Source organism: Phoca vitulina, unplaced genomic scaffold, assembly GCF_004348235.1.
Source record: "Phoca vitulina isolate PV1807 unplaced genomic scaffold, GSC_HSeal_1.0 scaffold21, whole genome shotgun sequence".
Classification (NCBI taxonomy): Eukaryota; Metazoa; Chordata; class Mammalia; order Carnivora; family Phocidae; genus Phoca; species Phoca vitulina.
In genome coordinates this window covers 30,304,904-30,329,239 of record NW_022589724.1, presented here as the reverse complement: position 1 = coordinate 30,329,239, position 24,336 = coordinate 30,304,904, and the positions used below count along the sequence as shown (strand labels likewise).

The window sequence follows — 24,336 nt, the reverse complement described above, 5'->3', positions numbered from 1 at the left end:
TCGCCCCATCAGGGAGTCACCAGACCAGCTCCCTGTGGGCGGGGGGGGGGGGCCCGCAGCCGCAGCCCCGCCGTGGAGGCGGCCTGAGCAGGTGCCGCCCTGCAGGTGAGCAGTACCTGTGGTGCAGGTGGAGCTACAGGGCTCGTGGGACGAGAGCTTCCACCGGTACATGTCCGCCGGGCTCACGCCTTGCTTGCGTGCCTTGGGCCTGGTCCTGAAAGGGAGACGCAGAGAAGGGGATGAGCCTTCCCCACGGGGCTCTGGGCATGAGCTCCCCGTGAGGCCGTGCCCTCAGGGAACAGCGTGCCGGCCCTGGCCCCGGGCAGGGTCCGCACTGTGAGGGTCAGTCCACCCGCCGCCGTCTAGAACGGAGGACCGGAGGGAGCACTGCAGGGAGGCACGCTTTAGGATAGAGCGACATTTGCCTTTCTGTTGTAGACCGAGGGCCGTCCAAGCACACGGCACGGCAGGCCCGAGCTCTGGGCTGGGGGCGAGTTCGGGGCTCGCCCGCATGGCCATGGCTCCCCATACACGCGCCGGCTTCCCGCTGTCGCCTTCTAGCATGGGCAAGTGGATTCCTTTTCTCTACTCCCCCACAAGGGACCTCGGAAGGCACCTTCTCTGCTGAGAACGTGCCGGAATTCTCTCTTGCGGCCTCCCTCAGCCAGGACTCAGCTTGAATGGGGACACGAGCCATTCAGCCTCCAAGGATCAAAGCAGCAAAGCTCAGCAGCAGACAGGGGAGTGGCCGGTCCCCTCCAGACGCCTCTGCCCAGGTCTGTGATGGCTGTTGTGCAGGGGAAAGCAAGCTGGGTCCACGCCAGCAACCAGCTATGATTCTTGGCCAGAGCCCGGGCGGCTGAAGCCAACTATTGTTAGGACTATTTGCTTCTTTGAACCAGTTGGTGTGCTGGGGCCCAGCCTCCATATCCAACATGCAGGCTGGGTTTGGACTCAGCGGGGGAGGAGGGAAGTGGCGCCCCAGCCTCTGCTCTGAGATGTGGCCGCCGGAGCTTGAAGGCGGCCCACGGAGCCCCGCAGCCCCCAGAACGGAACGTGGCGTGATGGCCTGGCTGACGGCATCCTTCGGGCCTCGGCATCCCTCTCACACCGGACCCTGCCCCGGTGCCCCATGCCCGAGGGGCTGGCTGACCACCGCCCATAGCTGCCACCCTTCCACGAGGCTTCTGCGTGGACACATTCACAGGTCCCTTCCCGGGGACCTTCTGCCACCTCAGTGGTCAGGCTTAGTGAAGGTTCCAGGGCGTACACTCTGAAGGGCTTGCCTGTTGGTTCTGTGATCGGGACATTGGTTTGGATTCATCTGGGAGCTCGCTCCACTTCTGGGGTTTCTTGTGTGGACCAGCACTGTGGTCCACTCTCGTGGGAATGTGACCCTGAAGGCTCATCTCGCTCTGAGAATCAGGGAATAATCCACCCACAATCTTAAGGAATGAGTCTACCTTATGAGGAATGTGGCCTCATAACCCAGGGAGGGGGAGAGAGGTGGGGGGGCTGAGGAGGAGAAAGCGGGGGGGGGGGTGCAGACCGCGAGCCAGTGGCCGGTTTCAGGGTCACTCAAAACCACTGAGCCCCTCACCTGGTGGCTTCACAACCAAGAGCCAACCCTTCCCTTTCGTAGATCTCAGGATGGGAAGGGGAAGGTCCCCCTCCCTCCTCAAGAGTGAAAAGAAATGTTTAAATGGGGCTCCCCACCCACCGAAGACCTTGTCATCTCAGAGCAAGGGACCCATGGAAACCTGGGAGAGAGCATCCAGCTCCCTGGTGCAAGGAAGGGCCCGGAAGCCTACTACCTAACGCCTGACTCGGAGAACATGAATCTTGCTGACTGGGTCCCCCGCCCTCCTTCCCATGGCTTTCAATTCTCCCCAAGAACAAAAAGAGAAGAAAAGATCCCACCCATGCCCCACCGCCCCCCCCATGGGGAAGCAGCACCATCTTCAACTAATTACACACTCCTTAGCCAGCAGGCTGCGTGACTCATTCTTGACTCGAGAGAGAGCGGCCTGGTTCAAAATAACCCTTCGGGGTTGAAGCACAAAAGGTATTTCTGGAGGGGCTGCCCACACCTCCCTCTTACACGGGGCCCACGTTGGGACCAGCAGAACCCCTCTTGAAAAACCTGGCCCATATTTGCACAACAATGCAACGCCTGCCTTCCGTTCTTGGAAGGAGCGAGCACCCCCAGGATCTCTGAGCCACCAACCCCTCTCCTGCCTCCTTTTGGAAGGAAGAGAGTGCCCCTCTCAGCCAGACTCGGTGGGGCTCTAGGCTCAGACAACCCAGGCAGGAGAGTCTTGTTTACAAATGAACCAGCAAGCCTCTTTGCTGTTCTTCCCCCCTCCAGGCCAGTGGGGGAGAGAGAGAGAGAGAGCCTGTGTCTCCGTGTGCTGGTTCCCAGCGTCTGCTTCTGGTGACTGGGGGGGCCTCCCTTGATTGTTTGAGGCCGCTCTGAAGAGATGAAAATAACCTTTCCTTTCTGAGCTGCCCCTTTGATTTTGGCCTCTCTCGGAGCAGACGCGACTTCCTGTGTTTGGACAGCGCGCCGCGCCGGGCTATTTTGGCTGGTGGTTTCCCCGCCGCCTCCCTGGGTCCTTTATCTCTAAAGACCATCTTTGGTCTCCAAGCGAGCAGCAGCATCCTTTGATGGCAGCCGGCTGGGGGCGCCGCCCCATCTCCCCGCGCCCGACTGGCTGACTGGCCGGGGCTTTCTGAGTGTGGACAATCGATTGTATTGATTCCTGCGGCCCAGGAGGCCCCCCGGGGGGCTGAGGAATGGTTAAGAGTCCTCTGGGTTTGGGGCAGGAGAGACACTTTCAGCGGGGCTCAAGGACCCAAAAGCTCGTGCGTGCGTGATCTGGCCTGGGAACCCCGGGCTGCTCGACTGGCGGGCCCTGGGGGTTCCTCTTAGCCCCGCACTCAGGGACATGGGACCTGAAGCCAGGAGCGGGTGGGAGACATGTCTGAGTCACACGGGAAGTTGGGATGGTGACCCAGGTCTCCCAACACTCCTTCCTGAGCTTTCTCCACGCCGTAAGCCACATGAGGCAGCTGGGCCTCTGTGCCACCCGGATAAAGCCGTTCAGAGAGGGACGCCAACCTTCTTGGGCACCTGCAAGAGTGCCAGGCCCACCCTGGAGGTTCCGCGGGCTACTGATGGTTCTATTCCCTGAGTCCTCATTCGAGGCTTCCACTGGGGGTAGACTGTAATCCTCTAGGCAGGCCTAGAGCTGACAAGAGGCCGGCTAAAGATGCGGAGACCAGGCTCGGAGACTCCAGGAACGGGCTCAGTCCCACCAGCAAGGGCTGGCTCACTGTGAACACTGGCCCTTTGCCCATAAACCCCACTCTCAGACTCGGACGTGCACCTGGAAGCGAAGCCTGCCACCCCTCCCCGCCGCTGGGTCCCACATGCCCCCAAGGCCCCATACCCTGCAAGCTTTTGGGTCCCTGGGCTGGTGAGCAGACAGCCCTGCTGGGCCCTGTGGGAAGAAGGGCAGCCACAGAAGCTTCACTCTGTCCACATTTGCAAAGAAGAATTCCACCCAGAGCCTGTAAGAGGTGTCCCAGATGCGCCCCGGCTGTCCCCTGTGACTGGGCGGGGGGACCTCAGAAAAGAGCTTGAGATGGCACAGGCACCCTGGTAGGCTAAGGGGGGCCGCTTTGCTGCTCTTGTCCCCAGGCTCACGGGCGAGAGGGTCACCCCAACCATGTCACCTTATGAGTGAAGCCCAAATCTTCTATCAAACCCAGTCCCCCAGGGTCCCAAGGATGCCCACCTCTGCATCCTCAGCCCTGGTTAGGGCTCCATTCATGTTTGGTGTCTAAAGTCAAGGGGTGTGGGTGGGTCTTCGGAAGATAAAACAAAAACCATTGAGTCCTTCCCCCCTCCAGTCCCCGCCCGCACCAGCAGTTGCCGAGCCTGACTCGCTCGGCTTGAGCGGCCTGGGCTGCCCCCTGAACTTCTGGGGAAAGGCGCGGGGACCCTCCCTGGGGGCCATCATCGGCCCAAGGGCCTTGTCACCAGGGATCGTCTCCTGGTAAGGATGGTGACCGGCCTGCTCCCAACTGCCTCCGACCCAGAGTCAGCCGCGACTGTCCAGGTACCTGCAGGTGCAGCTGACAAGGTGTCCCTAGGTGTAACTATCCAGACGTCTCCAGGTGTGTCCCTGGCTCTGGGGGCCTGGCCCCAGGTAGACCCCTACTTGACACATCCTAGAGGTAGCTCCAGCCCCTGAAGCAGAAGGCCTTATTCCCAGTGCCTGATTCTGGGCTCTCCCCCTGGCCATGGACCCCACTGGACCCTTCCCCGTCTCCTCTCTGGCCTGCAGCGAAGGTTGGTGCTAAGCCACTCCACATTCAGTGAGCAGCCCGGGGCGTCCACCTCACACCCAGCGGCTGTGTGTCCAGACTGTCCAGACTGAGAACCCAGACCTTCAGGCTCTGTGACCCCCTCGGAGTCCCTATAACTGCCCTAACGCTCAGGGTGGCTGTGGCAGGTGTTTCCACGCACGTGGATGTTTGGCCCGAGCTTGGCTCATGATGACCACTCAGAACGGTTCTCCTCCTCCTCCCCCCAACCAGCGTTGGAGTCACACGTGGGCGCTCAGCAGCCCCTCTAATTCACGGGCCAAACTTGCGGGAAGGATTCCCTAAGACCCAGGCTTCTGACCTCCTACTCAGATCCAGGGGGCGGGGAGCCTGGGCAGGAGTGGCTCTCTCCCATTGCCCTGGGGTCTGGCCTCGCCCACCAAGCCCTACCACCAGCCCCAGCTCCTACCTGGCCTTGTGAGTCCGGTTCCCAGCCATGGTTGGGAGGCTGGCACTGGCGTTCGGGAACGGGGCCTCAGAGGAGGTGTTGGTCACTCTGTCATTGCTCAGCTCCAGGTAGGACCCATTGAGCAGATAAGCACCGGCTCCCTCGTTCTCCTCGTAGTCCACGTAGAGGCTCTCGGCCGGGGAGCTCCTCGGCGCGCCCTGCACAAAGATGCTGTTGCCAGTCTCGTTGAAGGGGAGCTCCCTGGAGTCGGAGCCTGCGCCCAGGAGCTGGTCGGAGATGACATTGGCAGAGAGGAGCCGCTGAGAGGTGAGACGTGCATCCACCTCTTGGTCATCCTTGTCCCCCGCGAGAGCCGTCCCGGTGGCATTGCCGTCTACGAGGGAGACAGGTGGCTCACTCTCAAGTGCTCCCCTGTGAGGGCGCGAGGGCTGCCCATGGGGGCGGGGGACGGGGGGAACAGTGTGACTGGCAGCAAAGACCCGAACCGGGAGCCTCCCAGGGGCAGGTTTCTGCCCAGGGAGCGGACTCAGACCACCAGGTAGAGGTGTGTGTGTAAGCAGGCCTGGATAATCTCTCGCAGGGAAATCTGCTTGACCTCTGCAGCGGATTAAATTGGGTCCCCCCAAAACTCATGTCTGCCCCGAACCTCAGAATGTGAGCTCATTTGAAATGGGCCTGCCTGCCCCAGACAGCTACACGTAGCAAGCCTCTCATCTGCAGGCTGCAGGGGACTGAAGACCCCTTGCCTGGCCAGGGCCCTTCTCCCTAGGAAGCCCCCGCCCCAATCCCGTCCCTCTTGGTTACCTCGGAAGCCCTTGCCTCTAGGAGGTCCCTCGCAGGCCCTGCCGCCGGCCTGCTCGCACACCTCGTTGGTCTCCTGGCCCTTGCTCAGACCCAGCTCGATCCCCGGGCCCAGGTGGCCAAACACCCGGTTGTCCAGGCCCAGGCGCTCGGAGGAGGCCTGGCCATAGAAGGAGCCGTTGTGCCGCAGGAAGCCCAGCAGTGCGGCCCCGTCCAGCTCCTGGCTCTCTGCGCTCTCAGACGCGGGCTCGGAGAAGCTGTAGTAGACGGGCTGGATGCGGTGGGCGTGCGGCGGCTGCAGCAGTGTGTACTCGAAGGTGATGGAGGGGCTTTTGCCGTTCTGGTTCCACACCTGGGGAGGAGAAAAGCGGGACCCCACCTCTTCCGCACAAGCCGGAGGGGCTGCCGAGGTTCAGTGCCCACCAGCCCCTAGGGGAGAGATGCGCTTTTGTCCCAAGCTGCCAGATGCGGAGCTGAGTCCTTCCCAAGGACCTGCCCTTGACCAAAGAACGGGGCCTCCACCCAGGCTGCACCTCGCCCCTGGGGCAGCCCACACCCAAAGCCTGGCGAGCAGGGGCACACGCAGGGAGGGGGCAGAGTGAGCTGTCCACCCCAGGTGCAGGCCACAGAGGGTGCCCAGAGGATGTTCTACAAGTAATAAAGCCAACTGAAACCTGATCTGCATTTTATTCTCACCACGGGCCAGAAATCCCACGGGTATAGCTCTGGGGGAAAGTGCCAACACGCCACCAGGGTGGTTCTTGGAAGCTTGGAGAAAGGAGGCCAACACTAAGTGGAGGATAAAGCCATTGCAGATGATGGGAGCGTAAAGAAAGGCTGCAAAACCCATCAGGTGACTGTTTCCGGTAGGAGCACCTGAGGGACATTCTGCTCACCAGAGCGAAAGGAAATGTGCCCGTGAGGAGGCGCTAGCATCACTTGGAGGGACACTTGGAGGGACGCCGTTAAGTATCCACAGGCCGGGGCAGATGGCAGGACATGCTGTCATAGACCCAGACTCCCCACGATCATCGGAACAAGGGGGGCTGCCATGGTGGCCAGGAGGCCTGACCCACAGAGACCTCTGTACACAGCTAATAGGACAAAGGACTCCCAGGGGACAAATAAATGGGCCCAGAAAAGCGGCTTCTCAATCTGTAAGATTGAAAGCTAATCAAGGGTGGATATTTGGTGCGGGGGAGGGGGTGAGCCCCACCCGATTTCCTGGGCCAGCATTCAGACCCACAGTCCACTGAATGATGGAATGGCCAGGTCCCTGGGAAGAAGGAGCCACAACGAGTTTATATGGTAAAGATTCCCCACCCCGTTCTTCTCCCAAAGAGCCGACGGTCATTGACTTGGTTAACTGTTTGCTGGACAAATGGGTAGACATTTGGGAACCAGGGTCCCGGTTGTCACAGTTAATCAGGGACCCAAAGCATCATCGCTGCCTCCTGTTAGTATGAGAGCATGTGGGTGACTAGTGGCCCAACTATGGCCCAGGTCTAGCTCACACTGTGTCCGCTGGATCCAAGGCTTTCTCCGGTTCCCAGTGCACGGCTGCTAGCCGGCCCCTCAGCCTGTCAGGTAAGAGCTACCGTAGGGGGGAGAGCTACGTGGAAGCCCGTGACCCTGACCCCTGACCCCCACCCCCATCTGAGAGAGTGAGCCAAAAACAGTATTGCATCCTGGGGAAATTACAGAGATTAGTGACACTCCTAATGGCCTGAAGGATGCAAGGAAGGGATCCCCATATCCCCCACCTAACTCAACAGTTTGGCCCCTATGAAAACAAGACAGATCCAGGTGGGTGACAGGGAGCCCCCCCAAACCCACCTAAGCAGGAGCCCCAGCTGCAACCCTGTGACAGATACAGTGTTTTTCCTGGAGTAGATTAACATGACCTCAAGTTGATCACATGTGACCACTTGTGGGCCAAAAACCTTCTTTTCTACCCCAGCTGGAGAGAAGAGGTTTTTGTTCACCTGGGATGGACAACAGTACACATTTGCAGTTTTGCCCCAGGGCTGGGGTCACCACCCCCCACTCCCTGACATGATACAGTGCAAGGGGGTCTGGACCATTCTACAGAACATCACACGGGTCCTCTTCGTTGATGACATCATGTCTACCAGACCAGCTGAGCAGGAAGTGGTGTGGGAGGCCTCAGTAAAGCATATATATTCCAGAGGATTGAAAGTTAAACCCTATAAAGATTCAGTGCCCCGCCCCCATCAGCAAACACTCCAGGGCTCAGTGGTCTCAGGCATGCCAGGACATCTCCTTGAAAGTAAAGGACACATTATTGCTTCTCATTTCCTCCCTTATGAAGAAGAATTTGGGACATAGCATATTACTACATATCTGGGAGTGCTTGTCCAATCCATATACTGGGTGTCATAACAAGCTGCCAGCTCTCGGTGGGGGTCCTGGGGAGAAGGGGCTCTGCGGCAGATCTAGGCTGTGGGGTAAGCAGTAACAGAGATATCTGGGGAAAGACGTCATGTGGAATATCTGGCCAGCCTCGAAAGGAGAGTCACAGCGTAGTCCCCTAGCATTCTAGAGCAAGGCCATGCCGCCCACGACAAATAACTATACATCTTTTGGGAAAGAGCTTCTGACGCACTACCAGGCCCTACTATAGATGGAACCAAGTGACCCCAGGACATCAAGGGACCCATGCAGCCAGAGCTGAACTCTACCCAACTACTCAGCTGGGAGGGCCCTGCAGCGATCCACAGTAAGATGGGAGCATCACATCCAGGATTAGGCACAATCAGAGCCAGAAGCCTGAATCAGCAGGTGGCCAGAACCCTCAGCATCCAAGCCCCCTACCTGGCATCTCTTAGCTCACAGCCATGGCTGCGTGTGGTTCCATTAGGATGAAGTCAGGGAGGAGAAAAATGGCCAAGCTTGAGCCTGAGATAGGTCAGCTCGGTGTGGGGGTACGAGCTGAAAATGGGACCTGCTTCACTAGAGCCCCATTCAGGGGTGGCTTCAAGAAACTGCAGTGAGGGGAAATCCTCCCAACGGGCTTTATGCAGTGCATGCAGTGTGATCATCTAATTTGTAGGAAACACAGAGTAGCCTAAGATGAGAACATGTACTGACTCGTGGGGGGAGGGGAGGGCACATGGTTTGGGTGGTGGGTCAGGGTCCTGGTGGAAAAGGGTGTAAGAATGGGGATGAAGAGGTCTGGAGTAGGTACCTGTGGATGGATCCATGGGGCATAAGATGCGAATCACTTGTGTCACTTGTTAACGAACACCGGGGAGCATCCCCCACGGGAGGACACTGAGCCACGGAGTTATAGGTGGAATGGCTGTGCCGGTTGAGCCGGGCCAGCCTCTGCCATCAGTCTGCCCACTGATGGCAGGAGAGGTGCATGCATGGAATAGCCATGGTGGCAAGGTGGAAACTATGCATAGGCCCAAGGGCATGGGCGCTCATCCGCCAAGCTGCTCTAGCTACTCCCACCTACTGAAAGCCCAGCTATCCAGCGCTGACACTCAGGCTAGCTCACAGCCTCGAGGGACCATCGGCTCTCTGACGGCAAGTCGATTACAGGAGACCCCTTCTATCCTAGCAGGGGGGGTGATAGATTTTCTGACGATGAGGTTGCCTTTCCTGCCCACAGGGCCTCGCCCCCAAACCCAAGGGCTCACAGAGCATTTGATCAGCCAAGACAGGATATCAGGTGACACTGCACTGGACAAGGGACCCGCTTTCTAGCAAAGGAGGCGCCACGGCGGGCACATGACCGTGAGATCCACCGGGCCCAGGCTAGGCTGCCTCACCCAGAAGCTGCCAGCCTGATAGAGCAATGCAAGGTGGAGCCCCGGTGCACTCGGAGACAGCGCCACCGCGTGAGGACGAGGCGCCGGGGCGGGGATGGGTGGGGGCACCCTCCGTGATGCGACATCCCGGGTCCCCAGTGGGCAGACCCATGGCTCTGGGAAGCACAGAATGGAAGTCGCTGTGGCCATCATTCCCCGAGACCCAGTAGGCATTTGGGATTTCCGGCCCCTGGGGCTCTAGGGTCCACAGTCTGCAGGTCGTGCTTGCCAGAGGAGGGGCACTGCCACCAGGAGACGTGGCAAGAATGTCACTCAACTGTCAGCTCTGATTGCTACCTGGTCCACTCGGGCACCTTGTGTCAGGACAGCAGCAGGAAAGGAGTGACCACCCTGGCGGGGAATTGACCCTGACCACCAAGGGTGTGTACGGATGCTTCAACCCTAGAGGCAGAGAATGTATCTGGTTCCCTGCTGGCCCACTGGGGCACCTCCTACTCTCCCCCTGCCCATTTTCGATGGTAACTGGATAAGAATGGGGATGGAAAAGGGCCTGGAGACCAGGAGCCCAGACCCCTCAGGTAAGAGGGACTGGGACACCTGGCCAGGTGAGCCACCTAGACTAGCAGAGGGGACTCTAGAGTGGCTAGCGGAGGAGGCAAGTCTTCGGATTTGGCAGCAGCCCCCGGATGAGCTGCAGTCCATCCCACCAGCCTTCCCTGTGAGGCTCCCTGGGAAGAAACCAAACAGAATTCTAGAGCTCGTCCTGCCAAGGTAAACTCGTTCTACAAAGCAAATGGATACGAGCGGGTGCGGTGGCATGGCCCCGGGCCCCGCCGTTCAGTGAGCTGCCTGGAGCGTCTCTGGACAGTTCACAGCGAGCCCTGGCCCAGGAATTAACCTCAGCCAAAGAGAGCTGCCTCTCCCAAGGTCACGCCCGTCCCTGTGGCTTCCGGCAACTAGGCCGTGCCTCTCTGCCTCAACTCAAGACGACTCTGAGGGGCCACTGCAACCCCAGGGCCCCTGGGGGGTCAGCTGAGGCGCCACATCTCCCTCTGTCCGCCTCACCCCCTCACAGCGGCTGCTGCTGAGACCACACCCAAAACCCCACTGCACGCAGACCTCTGTCCCAGAGTCTTCGTCCTGGGACCCCGACCTGTAACACGGCTCCTCCAGCCGGGGGTGAAGCCCAGCAGCCAGTCTGCCTCAGGGTCAGCTCCCATGGAAGGTGGAGAAGTCTGTGGCCCCCGGGAGGTTCTGGGGGCCATCCAGGGAAGCTCTTCAGCCAAGAAGCAGAGTGGGCAGGTGGGGGCGGCACCCCCGATTAGAGACCCCTCCAGCACAGCACTTAAACAAACAACTGGCTCCAGCACCAGGCTGACCTGGGCTCAAAGTACAGCGGTGGGTGCCACGGACCAGCCTGTGTCCAGGCAGGTCACTGGCTCCGTGTGCCCAGGCTTTTCCTCTAAAGGGAGGATGTGAGTGCCCACCCTGGTGGGATTTGGAAATCAGATCAGGTCAGGTGGGTGGGTTCTGTCCCCACCGTGTCCCTCGGCTTCCACAAAAGCCGGCAGACTGTGAAAAACTTCAGAACTGCCCATCTGGATGTCACCTGATTTCAGTGACAAGTCCTCTCCTATTTTCTCGGTGCTGGGGCACCAAGTGGCAGTGGCACTCATTTCTAGACACTAGCCATGGGAAAACTCCCAGCAAGCTGAGTGGAGCAGGGCCAAACTCTCCTGCTCTCTGCTCTCTCCCTGCCATGCCCCCAGAAGCTGGGAGCATCCTAGAGGGGCAGTGGGGGGGGTGGGACAGGGGCCACAAGCATTGCCCTGGTCCCCCAATATCGAGGACCTGGCAAGAATGCCCCAGTGTCAATGGGGCCAGGGGCAGGGAACTAGGCAGGGGGTATAAACATCCAACTGTGGAGGTGGGGTATAAACACCCTCACCCCGGAACCCCAGCTAGCTTCCTGTCCTCAGCAACTCCTTCAGATGCTGATGACTGCAGTTTCCTACTATGCAGATCCACCAAGGTTGCTAACAGCAGTGGAAGGAAGGGAGGGAGGGAGAGAGGGAGGGATGAAGGAAGGAAGGAAGGAAGGAAAGAAGGAAGGAAGGAAGGAGTGGAGGGAGGAAGAGGAGGAGGGAGAGGGAGGAAGGAAGGAAGAAGTGAGTGAAGGAGTGAGTTAATGAATGAGTGAGTGAATGAGTAAATGAGTAAATGAAAGAATGAATAAGTGAATGAATGAATGAGTGAGCAAAGTCAATGAAAGAGTGAGTGAATGAATGAGAGTGAATGAGTGAAGTCGATGAATGAGTGAATGAATGAATGAATTAGTGAGTGAGTGAGTGAGTGAAGGACCAAACCACCAACTACTGGGGTGAGGGCTGAGACAGTGGGTGGCCGGCTGGGCGAGTGACCGAGTAAATGAAGTAATGCATCAATGGGTTGTTGGAGACTAAGTGAAGGAATTAGACCCCAGGCGGCGGGATGAGTGAGGGAGTGACCAGGAGACCCAGCCAAGCCGGCCAGAGGCGCTGCTGTGTGCGAACGCGCCCTAGGGCCCCTGCACGGCACCGCCGGCCCCAGGGCCCGGCTCACCCACCATGACATTCAGGCCCTGGTTTGTGGGCCCCTGCGCCACGATGTACTCAATGCCGGTCTCGTAGACGTCCATGGGCCGCCGGTACTTGACCACGGTGCCCGCGATGTTGAAGTTCTTGGGGCTGTCCACCTTGAAGTTGCCATTGAAGAAGTAGTAACCAGCTTCATCTGCAAGAGCTGAAAGGGCAAAGCCGCCCCGTCACCTGAGCTGGCCGGGCTAGAGGGGGGCGGAGGGACAGGGAGTAGCCCACATCATCCACTCAGGCAGCCTCGGCCAGCTCAGCCCCGTGACCCGCCCCGGGACACTCCCTGTTGCGGGGGAGGCCAGCGCTCCGACCGTGTCCACGTGGCCCTGGCCTGGGAATGCTAAGGAGGGATGAACACTTTCCCATCAGCCTGAATTGTCCAGGAGATGGAGCTGGCTGGCCTGGGGCCCTAGGTGGTGCCGTCTGGCCACCTCTAAAGAGGCATGATGAGTACCATCAGGACTAAGGGACCAGGTGGACCAGGTGGACCAGGAGGGATCAGAGCCCGGGGAAGGCACACAGCGGACATCAGGTATTGGCCGGGTCGGCCGATGGCCCGGCCCTGCTGAAAACTCACTGTGTGACCCTGGGTGAGTTGCCCCCCACCCAACTTCCCACCTTGGAAAAGGGACCACACATGGGGAGGGGACCCCAGGGATCCCGCAGGGCCCACACTGAGTGACACTGCAACCGTGGACCGACTGGCTTCGGATGCTGTCCCAGCGGCCCCAGCAGGCCCTGCCGGACCACCCCAAGCCTACCAGCTCCCTGCTATCAAGGGGAGCCCTGACTTTGTGGCCAGAGCCACCGTGACCAGACTGACCAGACTGACCATTTACCCAATCAATCCATTCTCCCAGGCGTGGCCGAGGGCGGCCCGGGCACATGCTTAGTCACCCTCTCATTGAGACGGGGTGTGGGTGGACACTTGGAACAGAGGACCTCCGAAGGCTGGCCGCTCCCAGGGCCTGACCCAGGCCTGATGACGCCCAGACAGCAGGAACGTGCGTGCAACCCTCAGCGGCCCGTCTCCTGCCAGCCCCAGAGGCCGGAATAACCGCCGGGAGCTGGGGCGATCGTTCGGGGCAGCTGGCCCGCCCTGGGGCTGCGGAGGGGCTGGGGGCCTCGGGCCCAGGGGATGGGAGTGAGGAGGCGGGCTCCATGCTAGGGGACAGCGTGCCTTCCAGAGGCTGTCCTTAGAGCCAGTTCCGGAAACTGGCCCGCGGGTGGGGAAGAGCTCCATTTCCAGAGCTCCTGATGCAATCGGGGCAGAGGGGCTGGGCCATTCATTTATTATCAGGCAGACGCAACAAGCAAGACACGTCTGCTGGAAAAACACCCTCAATGCAGCAACGTCAGAAAATAGCGTGAATGACCGCCCAGGCTGAGTGCCGTGGGGCGCGTGCTGCGGCCTGGCTGGCTGGGCCCAGCCGCCAGGTATGTGCACAGGGTTAAATCCCCGGCCGGCATCCAAAGCCTGTTTCCTGACAGTAATGACCTTCCTTCCTGCGGCTCTCCCGGTGCTCGGAGGCTGTCCTTGCTGTTTCCACGCGTCTGGTTCAAGAGCGATTACTCTACAGCCAGCTCTGAGAACACGGTGTTTCCTGGCCTCGCCACCCTCCCAGCGGGGGACAGAGCCACCGGCCTGGCAGAGGCCTGGCTCCAGAGCCGGGGTGGCGGGGCCTGGGGCCTGGAGTGGGCGGAGCTGTTGGCAAGGGGGCTGGAGCTCGGGGGCCTGAAGGGCGGAGAGCCCCAGCCGGGTTCCTCCTTGGGGGCGGTTGGCAGAGTCCCCACCCACCGTGGCCCCTGAGGAGGCTGGGTGTCACCCCACCAGTCCTGGCTCTCACGCACTGCCCTGAGATGCAGGGAAGGGAGCCAGGCGTTGGGACCGGCTTCCCTGCCTGGGTCCCCAGCCCGCCCCCGCACGGGGCAAGGCCAGGAGCCGAGCAGCTTCTAGGCGGCAGCACCCACCCACCCCAGCCAGAAGGGCCTCAGGCTGCCTCCCGGGGGTGTAGACAAGGAGGTTGCCAGGCCAACGCTCCAACTACACAGGGAGACTTCCCAGAAATTGTCACCAATCGGGGCCTCACTGCCTCAGCCACTTATGCAAATCACTCCAGAATCCTCAAGCTGAAGGACCCCTACGTACCATGGTCCAGCCACCCACCAGAGACTCTCCAGTGGCGAGAATGTCGACCTGAGAGCAGCCAGGCCTGAGTCTGAATCTCACCTCTGCCTCACGTCCCCCATGGCCTCCGACTGGCCACCTATTTGCTCTCGTTCCAACTCCTGAGTCTCACTCTTGTGCCCTGGGGGGGGCGGGGCAGCCAGAAACCCCACCTCCAGCTTCTGCCTGTGCCAGGATCTCCAGGGACGGGGAACTCCCTATCTGTCCTCACCGGCCCCTCCTTTGTCAAGCAGCCCCGAGTATAGGTCCTTCCACACATGGGGGTGCAATCAGCTTCCCTAGGACGCCCCCCAACACACATGGACACACCTAGGTCAAGTTCTGGCTCCTGGGGCCCGACCCTCTCCTGCGGGATGGATCCAGGGTCAAGTGCCCCTCCTGCACCCATGTGTTTTGCCCCCTACAAAACCACAAGCCCACGCGAAGCAGCACTCAGGCCCTACACACGTACCCAGGACACCAGCAGACTTCTTCCGCTCCACGATCTGGATGTCTCGGGCACCGGCCGGGATGTGGGTCACCAGAGAGTAACCTGGGGGAAATCGGATAGTGAACGGCGGGTCGGCTGTGGCCACCACCTCTAGGTTGGAAAGTCGCCACCCTCCCGTGCTCCTGGTGGGTGAGGGGCTAAGGCAGTCCCCCCTCAACGGCTGCACCCGGGCCCAAGACCCAAGTCGAAGGCCCTGTGGAAAAGCCCCGTGCCACCGGAGGGCTGCCCTGCCACCTGGTTTCCATGACCCTCTCCTACCAAGGTCATAGGTGACGCTCATCAGTCCCTGCCCCAGCCCCTCTGGAGGGACTCAATAGGCCATAGACACCTTAAATCTGCCAGAATCCAGCAGACTTAGGTCCTACTCTGCCACGTGTCACCGAGCTGGTCCTGAGCCCCTAGGCCTCAGTCTCCTCGTCTGTGCACAGGGACATTGGCTCCCACTCTAGGCCATGTGGGGAGATTTCTGCAGGGCACAGAGCCTCGCCCCAAGGGCCCTGTCACGACTATTATTTTAAAAACCCATGTTGTCACAGCATCACGAGGATTTTAAACACTCATTGCATTCGAAGATGTGGATGAGGATGCACAGCTGAGGGCCTGTCACGGAGGATGGGAGGAAGCCATGGGGACCCTCCACATGGGACGCCCAACGATGGGACCAAGGGTCTCAGGGGGCTGGGTCTGAGGAAGGGAGAGGTGCTCCCAGCAGGAGGTAAAGGGTGGTCTGAGGAGAAGGAGGAAAGATTTTAAAAGCCCAAAGATCGAAGCGTCTCCCAGGAGCGAACGGTGACCATGTTTTCAGAAATCAGGTTTGCGGGGGTTGACACCCATGTCACAGTACAGTCCACGTGCGCCTGCCCGGGCCTCCTGCAGGCCTGCCTCACTCGCTCTGCAGGCCCCCAAGGCCCCGCGCTTGTCCCTCCCAGCCCGAGGGTGCTAAGTGGCTCTTGGCGGGGGCGTGGGCGGGGCGCTCTGGTCTGCAGGGGGGGCCCATCCCCGCGGTGTCAGCCCCCTCACAGCGGCCGAGCCCAGGCTCCCAGTGTGCTGGGCTGGGAGCAGACAGAGCAGGGGGAGGCGCTCGCTAGCCCACCCACCTCAACGGTGTCTCCACGGCAAACCCACAGTACGAATAGCGGTAAAACGAACGGGAGATGAGGACTTGGTTTAATTGTCATTTATCTAAATGTAGGGTTCAATACATTCCCTTTTAAATCAGCAGCCGGCTCACAAGGTTCCCGTGCATTTAAGAACAGCTCTCGGTCCGAGCAGGGCTGGCGCCACGGTGAGCGCGCACACACATTCATCAGGAAGCGTGCAGACCACGGCGCTTAGGACCACGGACCCCGGAGCCAGGCTGTCCGGGCTCAGACCCGCTCTGCCACCTCCGGCTGTGTGACCTCCCGCTGGCTTCTTCGCCTCTCTCTGCCTGTGTCCACACCTGCCTGGCTGGTCCTGAGCGACGTTCCGAGCTGTGAAAGCCTCAGCCCGGCGCCCAGGACGGACTTGGCAGACGTAGGGGGGCTGGAAGTGTCAGCCTCCAGTCCCCCAAGGGGGAGTTCCGTGGGGCACGGGCCTTGTCTCCCGGGCCTTCGTGTAGCCCCCAGAACATGGCCGTGGGTGCTCAGACAGAGACGCACCGCCATCAACATGCCCCAGGGTTTGGCAGAAAGCGGCCTCCGCCTGCCGCGCTGGCTACGTGTTCTTCAGACCCCCGTCTGGCTGCTCTGCCCTGGGCCCTCCAGCTCAGACACTCCCTGCTACCCTTATCCTGTCCCTCCTCAGTCCGGCATGCCCATCCCGAGGTCCCACGTCCACGCCCTATCATTAACTCCGAAATTACCCCTCCTGTGGGGGTAGGACCTCCAGGACACGGCCGGCGTCCCGAAGGCCGGGGCCGGGGTGGCTCCAACTAGTCCAGACTTGCCCAGCCTCCCTCGAGAACCTTGAGCAGGAACTCCCACAGCGGGCCTCGGTTTCCCCATGTGCCGAGTGGGTTTCACGTGCCCCGCCTTCCCCAGTCTGAGGGCTGTGCTAACCCAGGTAGACCCCACGAGTATTTACTGAGACCCAGAAATGCAGTCAGTTCAACATCGAGGGCTAAGGTGCATCATTCCAAAGTTCCAAGTCCTGTCACGTGCTCAGACCCCCTACCTGCCCACCACGCCCCGCCATCCCGAGCCGAGCCACGCCAAATGGGCACAGCGGACAAACGGACATGCTGCTGTCCGGGGAAGGGAGGGGCTGGCTCTGGGAATCGGCCTCGGCGCCCCTTCAGCCCTCCGAAACTCGGGTTTGAGGGCTTAGGCCCCAGGATCCTCATGCCCAGACTCAAATCTCACATTGGCTGTGCCTCAGTTTCCCCCTTTTGAGTGCTACTGCAAAGGTCAAACATGATCCCCCAGCCAAGGGTGCACTGAGGCGCCTGGTATTCAGTAGGGACTCAACAAAGAGCCGCTCAGGATTCCTAGCCGAAGGGGGTCTTCCGGAGCACCTGGCCGGCCCCCCTGGGCCCAGGGGGGAGGATCAGGCGGCCGGCGAGGGAAGGGAACTTGCGCTGCGGCGGGGGACAGGGGCTCTTACCAAGGTGGACGTTCCCTTTACGGTAGTTGCCCGTCACGTGGGTGCAGCTGCTACCGTCCCCCTGGCAGACGCCGCACTTGTCCAGCGTGTGGGTGGAGAAGAGCACCCCGTCACAGCCGATGGGCTGCAGGAAGGGAGGCGGAGAGGGCCGCTGGGAGGGCGCTGAGCCCCGGGCCCCGGGGCCACCACTGCCACAGGCGGACAGGCGGGGCGGTCAGTGCAAGGACACCAGCGGGACTTTTGCTACAATGTTTAACAACCTCACATTTTCCAGACACGCAAACCCCTCGCAGGTCGGTGAGCTTGCAGGACGTGCCATCGCGGGCGGGGACCATGAGCTGCCGCTGACCGTCCACGGTGGTGCAGTGCAGGTCGCATGGCTTGCTGGAGATGTGCACGTAGTCGTCTGATGGGGAGATAGGCTCTCAGGGTGGGTGCAGGGAGCGGCGGGATTCAGGGCCTACCGCTCGCCCTCCCACGGAGACCGAGTTCCTCCCGCCCATGGCACAGATGGACAAACTCAGGCCTGGAGTGTGCAAGGAGCTTGCCCAGGGTCTCGGGGCAGAAAGAGACCCAGATGCTGGGGGTCTGGCGCAGCCCGGGCTCCACGAGTTCCAGCCTCTGCCTCCTTGTGGGTGGGGGGCAGTTCCCAACCGTCAGCAGGTCTGAGCCAACCGCTGGCCCTGGGCTATGGGTCCTGGACACCCCGGAACTTACTCCATGAGTGAGAGAGACCCTCATGTTCACTGTTGCCTGCGACCTTGGACAAGACCCCTCCCTCTGGGCTTCACCTTCCTGCCGGCCCACCCCAGAAGGGAGCCATCGGGTGTGGGTCCTTCCAGGCAGCTGGGGGGACGCCCCTGCCCTCTGCCCCCTGCTGGGCGGTCCCGGGCCAGGTACCGGGGTACAGGGGCTTCCACTGGTGCGTCCGCCCGTCGTACACGCGGGAGTTGAAGGAGATGCACTGCTCCTCTCGGAAGCTCCTCCCGTCCGGCGGACACTCCTGCGGGGCGAGAGACAGGAGGCTCCAGGAGGAACTCGGCCCGACAAAGGCATTTTTGTCCAGGCTGAGCAGGAAGCGGCTGCAGCCGGGATGGCCGGGCCAGTGCCGAGGCCCACGTGGTGGCCTCTCGTTCCCCCTCAGTGTCACTCGCTCTCTGGAAGGAGCAAGGACAAGCAGGAGGACGGCTGCTGTCCCTCAAGCACGTACACCCATGGGCCCTCCTCGTGCGCTGGGCGGGGTCCGTTCACGTCCCCACCACCCCGGCCTCCTCCCCAGATGCCCCGGGGCAGGGAAGGCGCACCTGGCCCGGGTGGCGCTCGTGCTGGCCCCCACTCGCCCTGCGTCCCTGGGCAGAGGCCCGCTTGGCTGGCCGCGGCTATGGCCGCAGTGCTGGAACATGGCTCATTGGCTGAAGGTGGGCTTGAGTTCATGGAAGAGGAACCCCCGGGACAGAAGGGGAGAGGCCTGGGAGTGGGGGGGCAGCTGGTCACTCTGGGCCAGAACCCGGACTTAGGTGGGCCTCCCTCCAGAGCTCATAAGCATCCAGGAGGGGAGCGGACCAGTGATGCTAACACAGGCCCTAACTCTCTGCACGTGCGCACATGCAGGGGCACTCAGCCCCACGGACACCGGGTCACAGGGACTAGAAGACCTCAGTGGCTTGCTGTCTTTCCACCCTGTGCCCATGAGTTCAGGTTCAGACTGGCTTGGGCCCCACTGAAAGCCGCCTGGAGGCTGAGCCTGAGTCAGTAACTCCTGCCCCTCCCTGGGCGCGCCCCCCCACCCCCACGGAGGCTGACAGTGCCAGGGCCTGGGGAGCTGGAGTGGGCTGCAGTGGGACTTTCCACAGGTGGGGACGGGGACGCCTAGTGACCGTCCATCTCCTGGTGAGCACCTGGCACAGGACTTGTGAGCAGAGTGGGGGCTGTGGCCAGAGATCTCAAACCTTGAGGCTACACTCCAAGCCCCCCCAGCAGAACTAAGGCCTCATCCCTGGGAGTGTGGAGCACGTGGAGGGCAGGACAGATTTGATTGGAGCCAGGAAAGGGGCTCTGAGCCCAGGACCGCTCACCATGCTTCTCTTCGACAGGAAATAAGGGGTGGGCCCAGGACAAAGTGTCCGGAGCGCCTGGGAGCTACCAAGAAGACACCTAAGGAGACCTGCCTAAGGAGTTTGGGGGGGTTGCAGTCGCCCCAGGCCGGGCCTCACCTGCACTCTGCACAGCTGATACCGCTTGGACGTGCCCGTGCAGGTCCTGTTCCCAGCGCCCGTGACGGATGTCCTCCTGGCGGGAAGACACAGGCTAAGCTGGGGCCGGGAGCCACCGGCTGTAGGCACCAACCCTGCTCCTACTCCAAATGGCCTCTGGCCGGGCCCCAGAAGCCCCCCCAGTTCTTCTGACCCCCACTGCTCCACCGCAGCCCAGGGGAGGGATGATACCCAATTCACCTCTGCATCCCGGGCACATAGCACAGGGTCTCTGTACACAGAACTAATAATAAGATCAAGAAAGTTTACTGGGTCCCAGCCCTAGGCTGGTAGGTGAGTGGGCCCTAGCATGATCTCCACTCCACAGATGAGGAAACTGATGTTCAGAGGGATTAAGTGACTTGCCCAAGGTCACCCAGCTAGGAAGTAACAGAGGCAAGATTTGAACCTAGGTCTGTCCGATGGTAACCACTGGACCCTATGTTTTTCCCCATGTTTATTCAACTCAGGTCTTCAGAAGAGAAGGCCAGGGAGGAGCTCACCACTCATTAAAAGTCCCAAGAAGGGGCGCCTGGCTGGCTCAGTTGGTAAAGCATGCCACTCTTGATCTCAGGGTCAGGAGTTCAAACCCCACGTTGGGTCTAGAGCTTATGAAAGAAAGAAGGAAAGAAAGAAAGAAAGAAAGAAAGAGAAAGAAAGAAGAAAGAAAGAAAGAAAGAAAGAAAGAAAGAAAGAAAGAAAGAAAGAAAGAAAGAAAGAAAAGGAAAGAAAGGAAAGAAAAGGAAAAGAAAGAAAGAAAGAAAAAAAGAAAAGAGAAAAAAAAATCCCAAGAAATGGATCCTGCTCTCATGAGAGTGCTGTCCCCAGCACCCTGGAGCAGGATGAACCCCAGGACATGGTCGCCCAGGACCTGATAGGCCAGCAAAAAGCCTGTCGTTCACCTGGCCTGCACTGCCTCAAACAGAAGACCCTCCCGGCCTGAGACGGCACACCGCCCCCCCCCCCCCTCACCTGCTGCCCCCCCCCCACACCAGCCCCGAACCTCTGCTGTAGGCAGTGCCGCTCCTGGGACGTCACCCCGACCCCACAGCTACGGGAGCAAGCCGTCCACTTGGTCCACTCTCCCCACCAGTAGGCGGTGGCGTCGGTGCCCCCTTCCAGGCTGTTGGATGTTGGGCTGTTGTCCTGGGCGACAGTCCCCACAGATGATTAGAAGGCGGGCGCATCGGGCAGGACTGGCCTGCCATCCCCTTGCCCTGGTCAGGAGGACACAGCCCCCGGACGCCCGCCGGCTGGGTCACTCGGCACCCTGGCCCACATCTCCAGGGTGGTCTTGGAGGGAACTCCCCGGAAGTCATGGGCCTTGGGTCCGCCCCATCTTGAGATCTGGAACATCCTGGGGGCTTGATGGGAACGTGAGGCTGCACCTAACTGTCCTTGCTTTCCTTCTCCTGAGCGGCCTGGGCCCCGGCCTGGGTTCTGCAGGACACAGCAGCCCCCTCGACATGCCTCGCTGCAGGCCTTTGCTTGGAAGGAAGTCCTCAGCCCCCTCCGACCTCATCCTGCCAAGTCAGCGAGGGATCCAGAGTGGCCAGGGCCCCCGCTTAGGGGCTGGTCCGACCGGCTTGTAAGCCATGTTCCCGGGAGCTGAGTGGGGGCTCCGGGAATGCATGAAGGGATCCCCGGACACCTGCCCCACACCTGCCACACTCCCTCCAACCTCAGCCCCTCTGGGTGAGGGCCCCTGCCCCCCACTCACCGTGGCCCCCGTAGATGCCACACCCCCAGCCAGAAGTGCCACAGCCAGAAGGCACCAGACCCAGCGTGAAGGCTGCCGTCTGCCGTCCATCCTAGGAAGCAAGGCCACTGTCACTGCTAGGCCAGGCCCAGCTCCCCTGACAGCTGACAAGGAAGAGGGAAGAGCCCTTGGGGCCCACCCAGAACTGAGGCCCAGAGGCTATCTGGGATTGATTGCTAGGGGCTGCCTCGTGGCCCTGTTGGGAGAGGTCGGTGAGTGATTAAAGATGCCTGCCACAGGCACGAGCGAGCGCCACAGACAGGTGGTGGTGTGCTTGCTGAGCCTGGTCTCCCCACCCACCCCTCGAAGGGCAGGCCGGGATGAGTACCAGCTAGCCTCGGACTACCTGCGCTCCCTAGGGAGTGCCTGGGGCGAACACCAGGGACAGCTGGGGAGGCTGTAGGCCCAGGCCACACCCCCTGGATGAAGAAGCAAAGCCCCAGAGCTCGGGCTACCACCTTGGCTGGCGGACGCGGCCTGAGCAAGAGCACCTGGGGCTTTTCACACGCTCAGGGCTGGCTGCCCAGTGGGAGAGTGAACTCCCTGCCAGCCATGTGCGGTTGCTGGAGAGGGCCACGGACGCCACCTGCTCTGCCGGGCCCTTCCCCTCCCTGGCCACCACTACCCCTGCCCTCGGTGGGGGGCTGGGCCCAGGACCCTCAGGGATCTCAGGCTGGGAAGAGTCCAGGCATCTGTCTCCTCACGCCCCAACCAAGACGCACACTTGTGCCCCTGGAGTATGGAGTGAGGGCAGCCCAGGGCTGCGGGACTGTCTCTTTCCCGACAAGTCAACACTGTTAGCTCCAAACACCACTTGACCTTCCTGCCAGGGGTCAAATCAAAGGGACCCTCCAGCCTCCTGGGCTCTCAGCCTCGCCTATCTGCTTTCTCTGTGTGGACGTCTCAGAGGGGCCTCAGCAGCCTCTGTCCAGGATCTGTCTCTGGTCCTAAGTGTCACTTGCCAGCAAGGCAGAGAAGAGGTTTCAGAAACCAGCAAGCCTGTCCCCCCAGAGCCTGGAACCGAGAGAGGGAAGCCAGCTTGCCCAAAGCCACAGAGCAGACTCAGGCACTTGTCCCTGTACCTGGCTAATTCCAAGGAAGAAGGTGTGAAAGCCCCCCCCAACCCCTGCCAGCCCTGCCAGCCCCAAAGCCACCTCCAAATCTGTCCCCTCTCCCCTGCATCAACCCTGGCAGGTCAAGCACCTGCAGATCTCCAGGAGTTATGCCAGCAACGTTGACCCGTGCATCCTCAGAACGTCTCTGCCGGGACAAGGCAGCAGTACACCCTGGAGTTTGGAGCCAGAGTCCTGAGACCCCCACCTCACCCGCTGCCCGTCTGCCACCTCCCCGCCTCGTCTGCCACCCCTCCCCCGCAGGCCTCCATCTGCAGCCCCCCGCCAGCCTCGCATAAGCACAGAGCCCCCCCTCGGCGGTCCCATTGGCTAATCGGTGCCCCAGCTCCAGCCCGCCGGGCTGAAGACAGGTGCTGAGCCGGCCCCACACTTGGTTTTCATTAAGGCTCCCAGACACCCCTGGCCACAGGCCAGGTCCGGCTCACGCGGGATCCATCCCTCCCTGGGGTCCAAAAACAGCCACCAGCCAGCAGCAGAGGCTCGCCTTGCAAGGAGCTTCAGGCGCCCGAGGCTGGGAGCTGAGGAGCCGCCCTCGCCATGCTCTGAGGGTCCCAACCCCTCCCCGCGAGCCCTCCTCCTGTTATATAACGGCTCCCCGAGGGGGCTGGGGGATGCTCTGCCCCCCAGCCGGCTCGGAGCCGCACCCGTGCCCTGGGAGAGCTGCGGTGGCCTACCTGGCCCGGGGTCAGCAGGTTGTCCTCCCGGGGAAAGGGGCAGAGCTGCTGCGGGCAGGCGGCGCCAGGTGCTCGGACCAGGGGGAGGCTCAGAGTGCGGAGAGCTGTGGGCTCTGCCTCGCTCCCTTCCTCCTCCTCCTCCCCCTTGCCGCCTCCCTCCTCCACTTCAAAGAGCACCCACGAGAGGGGGTTCCCAGGGAGGCGCGCAGCCCAGTGGCGGCTCTGCGGGCCCGGCTGCCTTTATAGCTGTCAGGCAGACAGGGAGGAACTCACACTTCCCACCAGGCTGCTCCCCCGCCCGCCGCCGGCCCGGCCTGGCGCACACTTTAACCCGCTCCGCGCCTCTGGAGCCCGGCCAGGCCGGCCCAGCTGCCTGCTCACTGCTGCCTCGGCAGCGGCCCAGAGCGGCGAGCAGGGAGGCCGCCTTCCCGGGTCCAGCGCTGGGAAGCATGTGTTGGGGTGTCCAGACAGCGCAGCCTCCAGCCTGGGGTCACCGGGGAGGCTGGTGGTGGCAAAGCCCAGCCTAGGCCTGTCTGATTTCTGCCTCGGGAAGGGACCCAGTCTCTGGCCTTCCCCGGAATGGACTCTGGGTTGTAGGAGGCGTCCAGTCTGATAGCTCCATTTTACAGATGGGAAAGGTGAGGTCCGGGTCACCCAGGCAGCCTTGGAAAGGTTCTCCTGAGAGGCAGATGCCTCCACAGATGGAAGGACAAAGGGAGACCCAGTGAGGACCCCGGCCAAGGGCTCCAGGGAAGGGACAGAAGTGCCCGTGGCCTGCTGACCAGACAGCCGAAATGGCCAGGGCCGGTGGGGGGAGGCGTGGGGAACTCTGTGCAGATGTTCAGCACCAGCTTGGCAGGGCACAGCGGCCTGGCTGGGCCCAGGCCAGTTGGGCAGCCCCTGGCAGGCCAGACGTGGTGCTCCAGGCCTGTGTTCCTGCTGAGTCAGAGCGTGGAGCAGAGGACGACGGAGCATGCAGCACGCCCTCCAGCCCCTAGGAACCCAGGCCGACCCCAGACTCTGCAAGCAAAGCCAGACCTGGCACCCACCCCTTGCACACAAGCGCCCCCCCCCTCCGCAGAGCCCACCCTCCTGGAACGCAGGGTAGGGGTGGAAACAGCATGTAAGGTCTTCTGAGCATTTCATCCCCGCCCCCCTCTCCCCCCGCCTCAGTTGTGCAGGTGGTCTAGGCCCACAGCGGCACCTGGAAAGTCCTCCTCCTTCCCTC

At 61.4% G+C, this 24,336-nt stretch overlaps 1 protein-coding gene across 3 annotated transcripts in view; it reads right to left on the bottom strand.

Annotated features, from left to right (window-relative positions):
* Positions 1-23,335, bottom strand: part of ADAMTSL2 (ADAMTS like 2) — a 33,899-nt gene extending 10,564 nt beyond the window's left edge. Inside the window, exons 1-12 of one of the 3 annotated variants that reach the window (XM_032418879.1) lie at positions 23,109-23,335; positions 21,263-21,353; positions 20,546-20,688; positions 19,504-19,579; positions 18,191-18,293; positions 17,551-17,696; positions 17,291-17,414; positions 14,669-14,749; positions 12,005-12,180; positions 5,606-5,954; positions 4,802-5,174; positions 117-214 (exon numbers count right to left, since the gene is read on the bottom strand). In XM_032418879.1, the coding sequence (XP_032274770.1) occupies positions 117-214; positions 4,802-5,174; positions 5,606-5,954; positions 12,005-12,180; positions 14,669-14,749; positions 17,291-17,414; positions 17,551-17,696; positions 18,191-18,293; positions 19,504-19,579; positions 20,546-20,688; positions 21,263-21,352 (1,759 nt within the window). In that variant the 5' untranslated portion in view covers position 21,353; positions 23,109-23,335. Of the gene's footprint in view, positions 1-116; positions 215-4,801; positions 5,175-5,605; positions 5,955-12,004; positions 12,181-14,668; positions 14,750-17,290; positions 17,415-17,550; positions 17,697-18,190; positions 18,294-19,503; positions 19,580-20,045; positions 20,133-20,545; positions 20,689-21,262; positions 21,354-23,108 lie in introns of those variants that run through there. The other 2 variants (XM_032418881.1, XM_032418880.1) reach the window with 2 other exon arrangements.
* Positions 23,336-24,336: the final 1,001 nt, after the last annotated feature.